Source organism: Gastrolobium bilobum, unplaced genomic scaffold, assembly GCF_033153095.1.
Source record: "Gastrolobium bilobum isolate Gb01-03AN ecotype WA unplaced genomic scaffold, APGP_CSIRO_Gbil_v1 utg114608, whole genome shotgun sequence".
NCBI lineage: Eukaryota > Viridiplantae > Streptophyta > Magnoliopsida > Fabales > Fabaceae > Gastrolobium > Gastrolobium bilobum.
This window is the reverse complement of record NW_026896217.1, coordinates 7474-20771: the sequence shown is the minus strand read 5'-3', so window position 1 is coordinate 20771 and position 13298 is coordinate 7474. Positions and strand designations below refer to the sequence as shown.

General features: G+C 31.8%; 1 protein-coding gene across 1 annotated transcript; it reads left to right on the top strand.

Annotated features, from left to right (window-relative positions):
- Positions 1-6750: 6750 nt before the first annotated feature.
- On the top strand, positions 6751-10296 carry LOC133298295 (uncharacterized protein At1g28695-like). The gene is made up of 3 exons (XM_061497563.1): positions 6751-6903; positions 7263-7652; positions 9781-10296. Exons 1-3 carry the CDS (start codon positions 6751-6753, stop codon positions 10294-10296), a joined length of 1059 nt encoding a protein of 352 aa, XP_061353547.1.
- Positions 10297-13298: the final 3002 nt, after the last annotated feature.

The window sequence follows — 13298 nt, the reverse complement described above, 5'->3', positions numbered from 1 at the left end:
TTGAGACTTATCATACAGCAAATAGACATAACCATAACGTGAATAATCATCAATGAAAGTGATAAAATATTTTTCTTTATTGAAGGCATTAACATCAAACGAACCACATACATCAGTGTGTATAATTTCAAGAAGCTGAGTGCTTCTTGTGGCTCCTTTCTTTGTGTGTTTTGTTTGTTTTCCTTTAATACAATCCACACAAACATTCAAATCAGTAAAATCTAAATCCGGAAGGATTTCATTCTTCACCAATCTTTGCATCCTTTCTTTGGAAATATGTCCCAAACGTTTGTGCCACAAGTAAGCGGAACATTCGTTAATTAAGATACATTTAGTACCAACATTATGATGCAGAGTCATAAGTGTTTCAACATAAAGATTATCAAGACATAATTTATATAATCCATCATATAAAGTACCATTACCAATCAAATGATTGTGTTTGTACAAACTGAAACTACCACTACCAAATTTAAAAGAGTACCCAACAACATCAAGTTTGGGAATTGAAACTAAATTCCTAGATATACTAGGGACATGCAAAGTTTCACATAAGTCCAAATGATATCCACTGTCGAGAATTAAACGATAAGTCCCAACAGCTTCCACCGGAACTTTCACTCTATTGCCCATAAAGACAAACTTTTCATTTGGCCTTGTGGATTTTAGAAGAAGAGGCCTCATTCACTTTAAGGGGTCCTCCTCTTCCTCCTTTCTTCTCATGCTTCTTACCTTTATTCTTTTCAGCTCCTTGATGCTTTACATAATTGACAGAATGAGCTCCCTGATTCTTAATTCTGGTTTCTTCCTGAACTAACATAGTGTGCAATTCATGCACATTCCATTTGTCTTTCATGGTATTATAGTTCATTTGGAAAGGACCATACTCAGACGGTAATGAGTTCAATACGAACTGCACCAGGAAGTTCTCATCCACAGCCATTCCCAATGCTTTCAATTTTGCCGCAATGCTTGTCATTTCAATAACATGCTCATGCATAGTACACGAACCATCAAACTTCATGGTGGTCAGTGTACTCATAAGTGTCCCAGCAAGAGACTTATCAGCGGTTTGGGAGCGCTCTTCCACAAGTTTCATCATTTCGATGGCACTTTCAGTTTGTGGAAGAGCTGACTTAATGTTGCTTGCTATGCTCATTTTCATGTACATCAAACTTAATCTGTTGGATCTTTCCCGGTTCTTAAAATGGTTCCTTTCATCCTCAGTGCTTTCAGGAGTAATAGCACTAGGTTCCTCTTCTCTTAGAGCCAAATCCATATCCATTACCCCAAGGAAAAAATTGATTTGCTCTTTCCATTCAGAGAAGTTCAGCCCATTAAAAACTGCAACAGTTAAGAACATGGAATGTGTGGCAACAGGTACTACAAGGAATAATATTTAAATATTAATGCTTTGAATCATACATGTCACATATTAACATACTTCACAGATTCAACTATACTAACTTCAATGCATATCAATGTTCGCCTTTGGGGATCCATTAACATACAACATTAACTATAATGATGCTATATAAATTTCACATAATTTGGCAATGATGCATACCCCTATCATAAATATTTGTCATCTTTGGATGTCCAAATGTGAGGAAATATGCCAACAATACCAACATCCATGTTCATTTTATAAAACAAATAATCAACCTTTGGGTTGATCCCTAACTGTCCTATAATAATGAACTTCAATATACCACAACATGAATAATTATCATACTATTCATAGCATCACAGTCATGGTAATTGAAATAAAATTCATAATATTTGGAATTAAAATAACTCTTCAAGATTTGGCCACTTTGGTGACTAACAAATCTATCATAATTAATTCCAAAACTAAAAAATTTCATAAACAATAATAGGATTAAATTTTCACATTCAATTTAATCCAGCCACATCACATAATCATTCAATTTAAAATCGTAAATATTACATAATCATACAGTAGCTTTATCCATTAAATCGAATGGCATGAAAAAAAAAATGGCATTAAATGGCTACTGGAACCTTCAGTCCAAATCAATATCAGTTTCTCCAATAATTTATGAAACCGAGAAGCAAATTCATGAAACAGTGATGCACATTTACCGAAAAGCCATTCAAATCAATATAAGTTTCTAAACAGTGAATTGGAAAACCGACGTATGGCATCCCAAAATTGAATGGCGTAATTGTTTACATTGAAAAGCCATCAATACAAATAAATGGCTTTGTCACGAAAACCGAGAAAAATTTACGTTAAAAAATAAAAATAAAATTCACACAGTACCTTTGTTCTCCATTATGCACGGTTAACATAATCCATTCAGAACAATTGAAAATGCTTTTCAAACTCAATTCAAATCAAAATCGAATGGCATTAAAACCGAATGCAAATTTTCATCCATTAAGAAACACGAAAACCGAGAACATTCAAGGAGACCTACGACAACAACTTTGAATATTTCTTTAGCCAATACAAATTCTTTTCATGATGCACGGTTAACAAAAAGCATTTGATATTGATTTCAAAAAATGCTTTATCGATCAGTTTCTCTTTTCATGATGCTTTATCCAAAACCCTAACTCTTCATGAATCAGGAATTCATTCATAATTATTTATGGAAAAACACAAATTCTTAAACACATGCTCTGATACCAACTGTAAGTAATTTTATCAGTAAATCAGTAATACATGTTCATCAGTAATCATTCAAGAACATGAAAGAGGATCTTTAGAATTCATGAGTTTCACATAAGAGCGTACCTTTCTCTATTAGTGCGGAAGAACTTTGATGATGGAAGATTGTTTCTCAGAGTCTTTACCCTCTGCTTTCCTTGTATCGTCTATGACAGGGATCTGATACAACTTTTATGGGCAGACCATGAAGGAGAGAATTCTGAGAGATAATCATAATCAGAGACTCACCATTTTTCTCTTTATATAACTGAACCATGTCACCAGTTACGAAGTTTCAAATAACTCCCTGTAACTTCCTAATAATGCGAAACGTCAAAACGTCAATTACCATTAATGCAAAACGTTACCATAATGCAAAACGTCAAAACGTCAATTACCATTAATGCGAAACGTCAATTACCATAAAGCCTCTTTTATTATTAATTAAACTAATTGACACACGTTACACATGAGACACAAATATTTTTACAATACAAGCCTCTAAACTGATAATTAATTATCATCTAACCATCACGATAGCAACACAAAAAGCAGCTTAATAAAATTTGGATTTGGTGTTTGTTCTTTTAAAAGACATAAAATTGTATTCTTTTAAATGAGAGAAAGAGATATATAATAAAATCATAAGAGGACGGGTGTTTTTTTCTAATTTAATTTTTAAATAAAAAACACTAATTTTAATTAAAATGATCATCTTTTAAAATGATAAATATTTTTTTTTTCCATAAAATTAATCGTGTTTTTTTAAAGGTTTTTTTTTCTTTCTATATTTTAATCATTCTTTAAAATTTAAGAACCCAACAATTCATATTGGAAATTTGAGAACAATCACTCTAGTTACTATACGACATCAAAATTTTTTAGGAAAAAGTTCACCAATGCTCCTGTGGTTTGCTTCAGAATCATTTATGCCCCTGTGGTTTTTTTCCTATCATATATGTCCCTGTGCTTTGTAAAAAATAAGAAACCACATGGGTATATGTGATAAAAAACATACCATTTTACAAACCACAGAGGCATATGTGATAAGAAAAAAATCACAAGGGCATAAGTGATTCTGAAGTAAACCACAGGGGCATTGGTGAATTTTTCCCAAAATTTTAATATCAAATATCTCCCTCTCAATATGAACACTTTAAAAAGGGCAGGACTGTTCACATGCCGAGATATTGGGCTCACCGTGGCAGCAAAATCATTCGCTTATAATAAGGCCCATGAACATCGATATCGACACGAGATATGAGACATGATATTCTGACACATTAATTTTAAAAAATATTAGATTTTAACATATTATGGCACATTTTGATATTAAATAATATTTTTAATTCATGTAGTGCATATTATATTTAATATTCAATAATTTATTAAAAAATGAAACTAAACTTATAATACCCATAAATTTTGTAAAGAAACATAAGAGGTAATATTTACTATTATATTTTTAAATTGAAAATATCTTATACACTCTAGTAAAATTTATTCGTTATCCATTTTTAATTTTTATTATATCAGTTTGGTAAAATATCAATCAATTTTTTTATGATATGTAATGAAATTCAAATATTATAAATGTCGGAGCGTGTCAGAATGTCGGGGAGTGTTAGAAATGAAACTTCAAATATTTTGAAGTTTCAGTGCTACATAGCTTAGAATCCCATATTAAGGTGGTTCAACAACCTACCAAGGTTGATCAGTATGACAGAGAGGGATACCAACAAAAAAACATGTTAATGTAATAGCTTTATAGTGTAGGAAAAAGTGTTTATCCTTTAAGTTGTATCCTTTTAAAAGAGAGAAAGAAATAAATCATACAAGGAAAGAGTGGGTTTTTTTCTCTCTCCTTAGTAATCTATCTCCATCTCTTTCTTAAAAGGACTATCCTTTAAAAAGATGCACATTTTTTCCTATAATGTCTGGCAAAAACATGTTGCCATATAATGATTTTGATATAAAATTATATATGTTAAATATATTATGATATGATTCTTTTTAGGGTAATATGTCTCTCCTTTCACAGGAGAAGACAAATTGATTCTCACAGGAGAGTGAATCCTCTCATATGAAAAAGTGATCATGTGGTTATGTTATTTGATCACAACCACTCATTGATGATGACATAAGAGAGAAAAATATATAATTCTTAAATTTGTGATCAAATAATATTTTTTCATATGAGAGGATCCACTTCCTTCCACAGAGACATGGAATAGTATGCAGAGCATTTTGTTTTTTATTTATTTACTTATTTAACAATCACGGGCCTCATCGAAAACCTGTGTCTGCTGCAAGGTTATAACTTTTGCAGTCACAACGGAAGTTATAACCCCTTCTTTTTATGGTCAAAATAAGTCTTCTGTTGCAGCAAAATTCATGTTCTCCTGCCAATGAGAGATCGATGTGTGTGCCAATATTTCATTTCATTTTTTTTTCTTTTAAATCAGTGGGACCCATTTAATTGTATCAGCCGCAAAAAAGTCTCTCATTCTGTTGCTTGAGAAGATGCAATCCCTCTTTTTATATGTTAAATATGACATATGTTTTTAGGGATTAATGTTTTTCATAGTGTAGGAGATAATTTATCTCCTATAATATGCACATAAAAGTGTGTGGAGCCCATATGAGGCTATGTTAAGAGAAGAGAGAAAAAAATACGAGTCTCACATATTTTTATGTATGTGTAGGAGATAAAATTATTTCTTACAACATGAGAAACATTAATATCATGTTTTTAATATATAAGTATATCAGATTTTTTAAATAATAGTGAGTACATTTAGCAATAAAATCAAATTTTATATTTACTAAAACTAGATTTAAGTATTCTATTATCATTAAATTAGTTAATTTAACTATTAGATTAAGTTTAGTTAAAAAGATAGATGATATTAAAATGAATTCAAATGTCGAATTTGATGAAACTAAAGAATTATCCACATATACTCTTATAATTGGGTCAATTTTTATTATATTTGAAAATAAGTAAAGAGGGTCAAAACTCAAAACATTGAACAAAAAATGGGTTTTGTATTATTAGAAACACAATTTCAAATGGGGGAGTCACGATCTCCCTAACGTCACTCCATGGCAATCAAATTGGGTCATATGTCACAATCTGATTGATTTTTTATTACTTGCCCGTACCCTTTTCAACCATACCCTTTTAAGGGGTTTTCGTTAATCAGTTATAACAATTAAGGGATTTCCATGAATCGTTTTTTATAAAATTTCTATTAAAGGTTAATTAGTTATTATTATTCATTTAGGATTATTAATATAGTAATTAATAATTATAATAACATATTAATTGTTTTAAGTCTTAACTACCTAAACAATATTTTGTTATTTTTTTTTTTTTTTTTGATAACAATATTTTGTTATTTAGTATTTGGAGTGAGTGAGTGTAAGGTGTGAGTATGGATCAACTAGCACAGAATTGTTACAGTTTAACCAATAATTTTGAGTTTGAGTGGATTGTATTAATAGATGAATCAATGAATTAGTTAAGAAATCTCTCTAAAAAAGAAAAAAAAGAGGTTTTTTTAGTGGGATTTAATTAAAAGGGGTATGGGCCAGCCAAATCACACCACGCAATACAGTCCAATATTAGATAGATATAATTTACAACTTACAAGCACCAAATATAAAAAATAACCAAAGGGTACGTTGTTTCAATAAAAGATAAGAATTATATCCAATTACTATCAAACCTAAAGAATATCCCTATCAATTAAAAAACACCAAAATCGTGTTTTAAAATTCGAACTATATAAGTCTCATCCCCAGTGCAAGTCGTGTATTTTTTTTTTCTTCATTTGAGTCTTGGACCATTCTCAAGCCACCAACATTGAAAGAAAAATCACTTGCTAATTAAGTCTCTCTTCTTTGCTAACTCTGCATGACCATTTTTTCTTTTATTTTATTTTTTATTTTTTTGGTAAACACTCTGCATGACCATTCTACCATAACCAAAACCTCACATAAAACACCAATAAATAGAGCTTTCAATTTTGGTTTAGCATCCTCACATAAAGGCAGACATATAGAGAATCATGGAAAATCCTAAGCAAAGACTCGTGAGTTTTGCAATTGCAATTGCAACATTACTCTTCGCTGGGATTGTTTTCCTTTACAGCTCTACCTCCTCTTTCTCCAGTGAATTAATTCTAGCCCAGAAAGAACCAATCTGCCAACAATCAAACAGTGTAAGTTAAAACACCTATTCCTCATTTTATTTTATTCCCCATAAAATCAAATCATGGATATTCTTTACAAATTGGCTGAAATTTTCAATCATTTTATCATAAAGTTGTTCCTTAATTTGTGATCGAAAGGTTACGGTTCAAATCCGGGAATTAAATCTTTGCAAATATGCAATGATAAAGGCTTTATGATAAAGCCTTTATCTGGGTTTATCATAGATCTTTACAAATATGTAATGATAAAGCTAGTAAAAGCAATCCTTATATGTAGCTTTATAAGAATTGCTTTTACTACTACCCTTGTTTGGGTCTAATGAAGAGTGGTTAATTAATTAATTACTTTTCTTTTGTGCATGTTGTAGACCAACGTGGAAGCATATGGAGATGAACTAGACTCTGCATTGGCCAAAGCCTCAATGGGAAACAAAACGGTGATAATTGCTATAGTAAATAAAGCCTATGCTGATCAAGATATAAAGGGTGATACAACTATGCTTGATCTATTTCTCACCAGTTTTTGGCTTGGAGATGGAACCAGGTCTCTCATTGATCATCTTCTCATAGTAGCTGTTGATCGAACGGCCTATGATCGATGCCAGTTTTTGCGGTTAAACTGCTTCAGATTGGAAACAGATGGTGTTCATTTTGAAGGAGAGAAACTCTTCATGTCTCAAGATTTCATCAAGTTGATGTGGAGAAGGACATTTTTCCTCTTACAAGTTCTCAAACGTGGCTACAGTTTCATTTTCACGGTACATTTCTTTTTCTCCCCTCTATTTTTGTCATAATGCACAAAGCACGCAGATCAACTATTAACAAGGTTGTTCCGGTTTTCTCGAGTTCGAGCACTAGATATGTAATTATGTTAAAAATGTGGTAAGGGGAACTTTACCGTGTTAGAGAAGTATAAAAAATCATTAATGTAACATCATTCAAAAGTTTAAGTTTTTGGGTTGAATTAGTTCTTCACACGGTACAGAGTCTCAATGTCATGGATTCGATCCTCACTATCCCCCACTTTCTCTTGTGAAAGTAGATTGAGCATGTACATTATCCACCATTTATGTTCAATTGGCTCTCGTATAAGCGGCGTATTAGAAAAATATATAAACCATTGATGGACCTTTACTTAATAACTTATCAGCTTAAGTTTTTGGGTTGAAATAGTTATTTATATACCACCTTTGTGGTCTTGCCAGCTCGACCAGACTAATCACTTGAACCGGTGTAAAAACCTCAAAATAAATAAATAATATAGATTGTAAAATCAATTGGATATTATTAGTGATTTATTTGCTAATCTACACATCAATTATATTCATTACCTTTGCATTAATTTGTTTGTTTGTTTGGAAACAGCATTAAATATTATTTTAAAATTTAAAAAGTTGTTACTTTTTTATAGATAATTATTAGAATGATTATTAATTAAGATTTTTATTTATTTATGAATTAGTTCTGTTAAGGATTTAGCAACTTCTAAAGTTTGCGTTATGATAAGATAAAGTTATAACAACGGCTTTTTTACCTACTAATATATAAATTCAACTTTTTTTATTTATTTAGATACTTACAATCTTTTACATTTAATATAAATAAATTTTGGGAAAATTGCTTCTCCTATCACTAAAATGACATTATTTTGAAATTTGGGGGGGGGGGGGGGGGGGGGGGGGGGGGGGGGGGGGGGGGGGGGGGGGGGGGGAACATTTTGGAAAATTTATTTATCTCTTATAACATGAATTTTTTCAAAATATCCTTCATTTCTTCTACCAATCCTAAAATGATATTACTTTGGAGTTGTAGAAAATAACCTTATCTCTAGTGATAGAAAAAAAATAAAAAATACTTTTATATGGTTGGTAACTAACTCCATCATCTAACGTTTTAAGTTAGTTATAAAAGTTGTGAAAGTTTTAAATTCCATCACGAATTTGTCAAACTTTTAAATGAAAAGATAGTATTAATTTCCATCATGAACTTGTCAAACTTCCCTTAGAAAGTTGTGAGATGAGGTGGAAGGTATAGTTCATCTCAACTTTCTTATATGGTAGCACGTAAGGGTAACGTATGATATGGCAGTAACATGCATTTACGTGTTAGCAATCTAGATTCTAGAAGGGTGCTAGGGAAGTGGAAACCCAAAAATCAGGGAAACCATTTTGAATTGTAGCTGTCCATATATTTAATTTTCAGTTTTTTATTTGTTCCAATCCTTTTTTTTTAAAAACAAATATGTACCAATTTAGAGTTGGTGAATGAAGGCAAACCAATGACTTTCAGTTAATGTTATTTTGTTATTAATTTAATCTTGATTTAATGATAACCTAAATGGTTATATCCATTATAAGTATATCCTTCCTTTATGTGTACCATTATCTCGTGTGATTTGAATTCAAGCCTTTTAATTAAAGCTATTATAATTTTGCAAACTAGTGTTACTTTCAAAAAAAAGAAACCCTCACAGCGTACATGTAGGCAACACAATACCGAGAAGAATGTTTCTGTTGTTTATGTTTGTGTAGATGTTTATGTTTGTGTAGATAACATAACCCCTTTGAGAAAATGTTATTTTAAAAAGTGAATAACTGTGAATTTAATATTAATTTAATTCAAAATATATTTTTTGGATATACCCTCCGGTTAATCAATTATTTAATTAATTCGGTTCGAGTATTGTCGGATCTATTATAGAAAATAGCTCTCCCAAAACTATTTTTTTATTTAGAGGGCTCGAACTCGAAATCTCTGACAAAGAGAAACATGTCTCTTATGACTTGAAACAATTATTGTTGGTTAATTCGAAATATATTTGATTTGTTAGCTATTTTTTCTCTCCTAGTCTCCTCTAATTAATGTTCAACACATTCATTGTAACAGGACACTGATGTAATGTGGCTAAGAAACCCTTTTACAAGGTTGAGCAAGAATGAGACTGAGGACCTTCAAATCAGCACAGACATGTACCTTGGTGATCCTTGGTCAGAAAAAAATCCAATCAACACAGGATTTTACCTTGTGAGGTCTAACAACAAGACCATCTCCTTGTTTGAAACATGGTATGGAAAGAAAGACAATTCCACAGGAGAAAAGGAACAAGATGTGCTTGTTGACCTCATTAAAAATGGTATAATTGGAGATTTGGGACTTAGAGTTAGGTTCTTGGACACCCTTTATTTTAGTGGATTTTGCCAAAATAGCAAAGATTTTGGGGCAGTCACCACCGTCCATGCCAATTGCTGCAGAAGTATCAATGCTAAGGTAGCGGATTTGAAGAATGTCCTACGTGATTGGAAGAAATTTAAGAGGATAGAGGGTAATTCAACAGTGAATTTGGAGTGGACTAAGCACAATTGGTGTTCGCATTCTTGGGAAAGTGCTAACAAGATTGTATAAACATTTATGAATAGATTAATAAATGAATAAAAAATTCTGTATGGCAAAATCTTTCTGAGGATTGTATTACAAAAATATCATACAAATCAACTTTTTTTTTTTTATTATAATTCTTTTGATTTTTCAATTCTCATAGAGATTTGAATATTTACTTCTTGGTTTACTAGATCTTCTTGTTGATTCAATAATAAGATCTTGTAAGGGGGTAGTAGCTCTTCACCTGGTTATAATAGAAAAATTTCTATTCATGATTTGAATTGTGCGACACGATTCAATTCATGCTTTAAACCGTGTAAGTCAAATTGTGTAATTATTCAAAGTTTAATTCTTTGGCAATTGATTTATAAATCTAATGGGAAAGATACATATCTTGGCAGCATGGGTACAAGTCATGCAAAAGCCTATGTGCTACTTGCCACACATTGTGCATATGGAGAGTGCGCGGACTTGAACGCACATGAGAGTTATGCATGACTTGAATGCGTACGAGATATGCGTCTTTTTCACGTATGATTGATAAATTGTTTGTCAAAAACATTAAATTGATGAAGTGTTTCTAATTTTGGTTTACATGTGTCAAAAATCCATTCAATTCAACCTCGCAAATCTCAATTATACAAATTGAAGAGGGAATAAGAAAATTATTCTGAACTTTTCATCTGCAAACATTGAACGGGTTATGAGGTTTACGCAACTCTATTTTTTTTCTTCCGGTAAACGCTCTCTATTTTACTTATATAAAATGAGGGAGATGTTATACTTATTATTATTTTTCTTACTATCTCTTATTACCAAATCTTAACCGTTGATTTTCGTCAATCTAACGGTTATAATTTATTGGGTCATACTTATTAATTAATTATTAATTAACCGTTAGATTGATGGAAATCAACAGTGAAGATTTGTTAATAAGAAATAAAAAAAATACCAAGTATAACCTCTCCCATAAAATGACGTTGATCATTATAGGGTCCGAGAGATCAGTTTTAATGAAATCAACAAACTAGATATATAGGCGTAAACTTCAATTTTAACAAAAAGGAGTGAACAATGATTTTCTAAAATATATATTTATTATTTTACTATTGTTTGTATTTTAAACTGCAATATATATATATATATATATATATATATATATATATATATATATATATATATATAAAAGAAATAAATAAGATAAGAAGAATATAACTGTACTTTAAATAATACTCTGTTATTGTAGGAGTAGAAGCACCATATTTGACTAAAACTAAGCAATCGTCTAGAGAGGTTTTCAATTAATTTTTAAATAACTCTCTCTAGATGATGGCCTAGTTTTGGTCAAATATAGTGCTTCTACTTATACAATCACATGATTTTTATTGAAGCAATCAGATAAATATTGAATGCGAGGATTTCGATTCAATTGAGGTCAATCACGATTTTGATATCTATTTATCCGATGATGGATGTCTTAGAAGTTCTGACCTTAGGTTGATTATTTCGACCATCTTCCTATCTAAACTAGGCTTTCATGTCTTCATAGAATTTGTAGCCCTTTGAGTTATCTGCAAAATTAACAAAAACGAAGTCAATCGGACACCTGTGGAGTGAGATATGATCACAATACTAAAGTAACATAAAGTTAGAAATTAATGACAAAAGTAAATTAAACCCAATAAACAACCAAAAATCTAATTTAACCCAAAAGTGTTAGGTTTTGCTGTTTCACTAAAGCCCAATAGGGTCTAGAGTGTAAGAAGAGCCCAAGAAACCTAAAGCCCATTCTGCTTAGGGCTAGGATTTCTTGGAGCCCATATATATTCCACTCTTATAGTCATCAGCCTCTTTAGTCTTCACTTGGTGGTTTCAGAGGCTGAGGTAAGGTCATCTCCCTGAAAGTGAGAGAGTGCCTAAACACTTCCCGTTTCCTCTTGAGACATAGTCTGGAAGATTTGCCACAGTCCAACTTCAAGGAGGTTGTTCGTGCTGCGGCGCTGAGGTGAGCATTTCGTGAAGAGAATCATACAAGGGAAAATTCTACACGAGATCTGCGCACCAAGAGGTAATCGTGAAACGAGGATGATTCGGTAAACATACCAATGTACTAGGTCCTAAACCGCTTCCGCATAAATCCAATAGCTCCTACAATTGGTATCAGAGCCTTGGCTGTACATTGGTATGTGAATCTAGTTTCACTATTCGTGTAATTAGTTTTGCTTCGTAAAATATGGCACCTAAGTTTCTATATTTGTTATTATTGGCATGTGTATCTGTAAGAACCCGCACCGTTAATTAAGGAATTTAATTAATAAATTATAAGAAAATAGAAAATGATTCCGTAATAGACCCTAATAATTATTATGAGGCTCTAATAATTATAGTAAGTGAGTAAGAATGCTGAAAGTCTCTTTTTGGAAGAAAATTGCAGATACCGGTTCTGCTAGTCGGTATAAATGTGTACCGAAAAAGTATCCTAAAAAATTATAATAAGTGCATGATAATTACTAGATTAATATGTAAGACTTGTAAAACGAGTTTCAAGTCAAAATAATGAGAACTGGTATTGGCTATGAAAAGCGCGTACCAGAAAGGTGCTCCGAAAATTATAAGAAAAATATAATAATTCTTGTAAATTGAGTAGGTTAAGAATCCAAAGCTTGGGATTTAAAATGCTAAGCGTAGCAATTAAAGTTAATACTGTGTGTTTAATGAGTAAGTGGCTATAAATACCCTTATTTGGGCACAAAACCCTAGACTCTTCAGCCTCCTACGTGACTCTCTTGGTGGTTGAGTGTTAGTGCACTGTTTCATTGGCTTCTCATTCATTTCTTGAGCCAAGTGGTCACCTTTGCTCCTTTTCTTTTTCTCTTTTGTTGAGTAAACACCTTGGTTGGGTGTGAGGGTCACTTGTGAGTGGGAGAGGAGCTTATGTTCTGAGTTGTGTTGCTGTCTTAGTGAGCTTAAGGTGGTGTCTTGTTGAGTTGGGGGTTGTGGAGTCATCTTCTTGGTTTGTGAAGCTT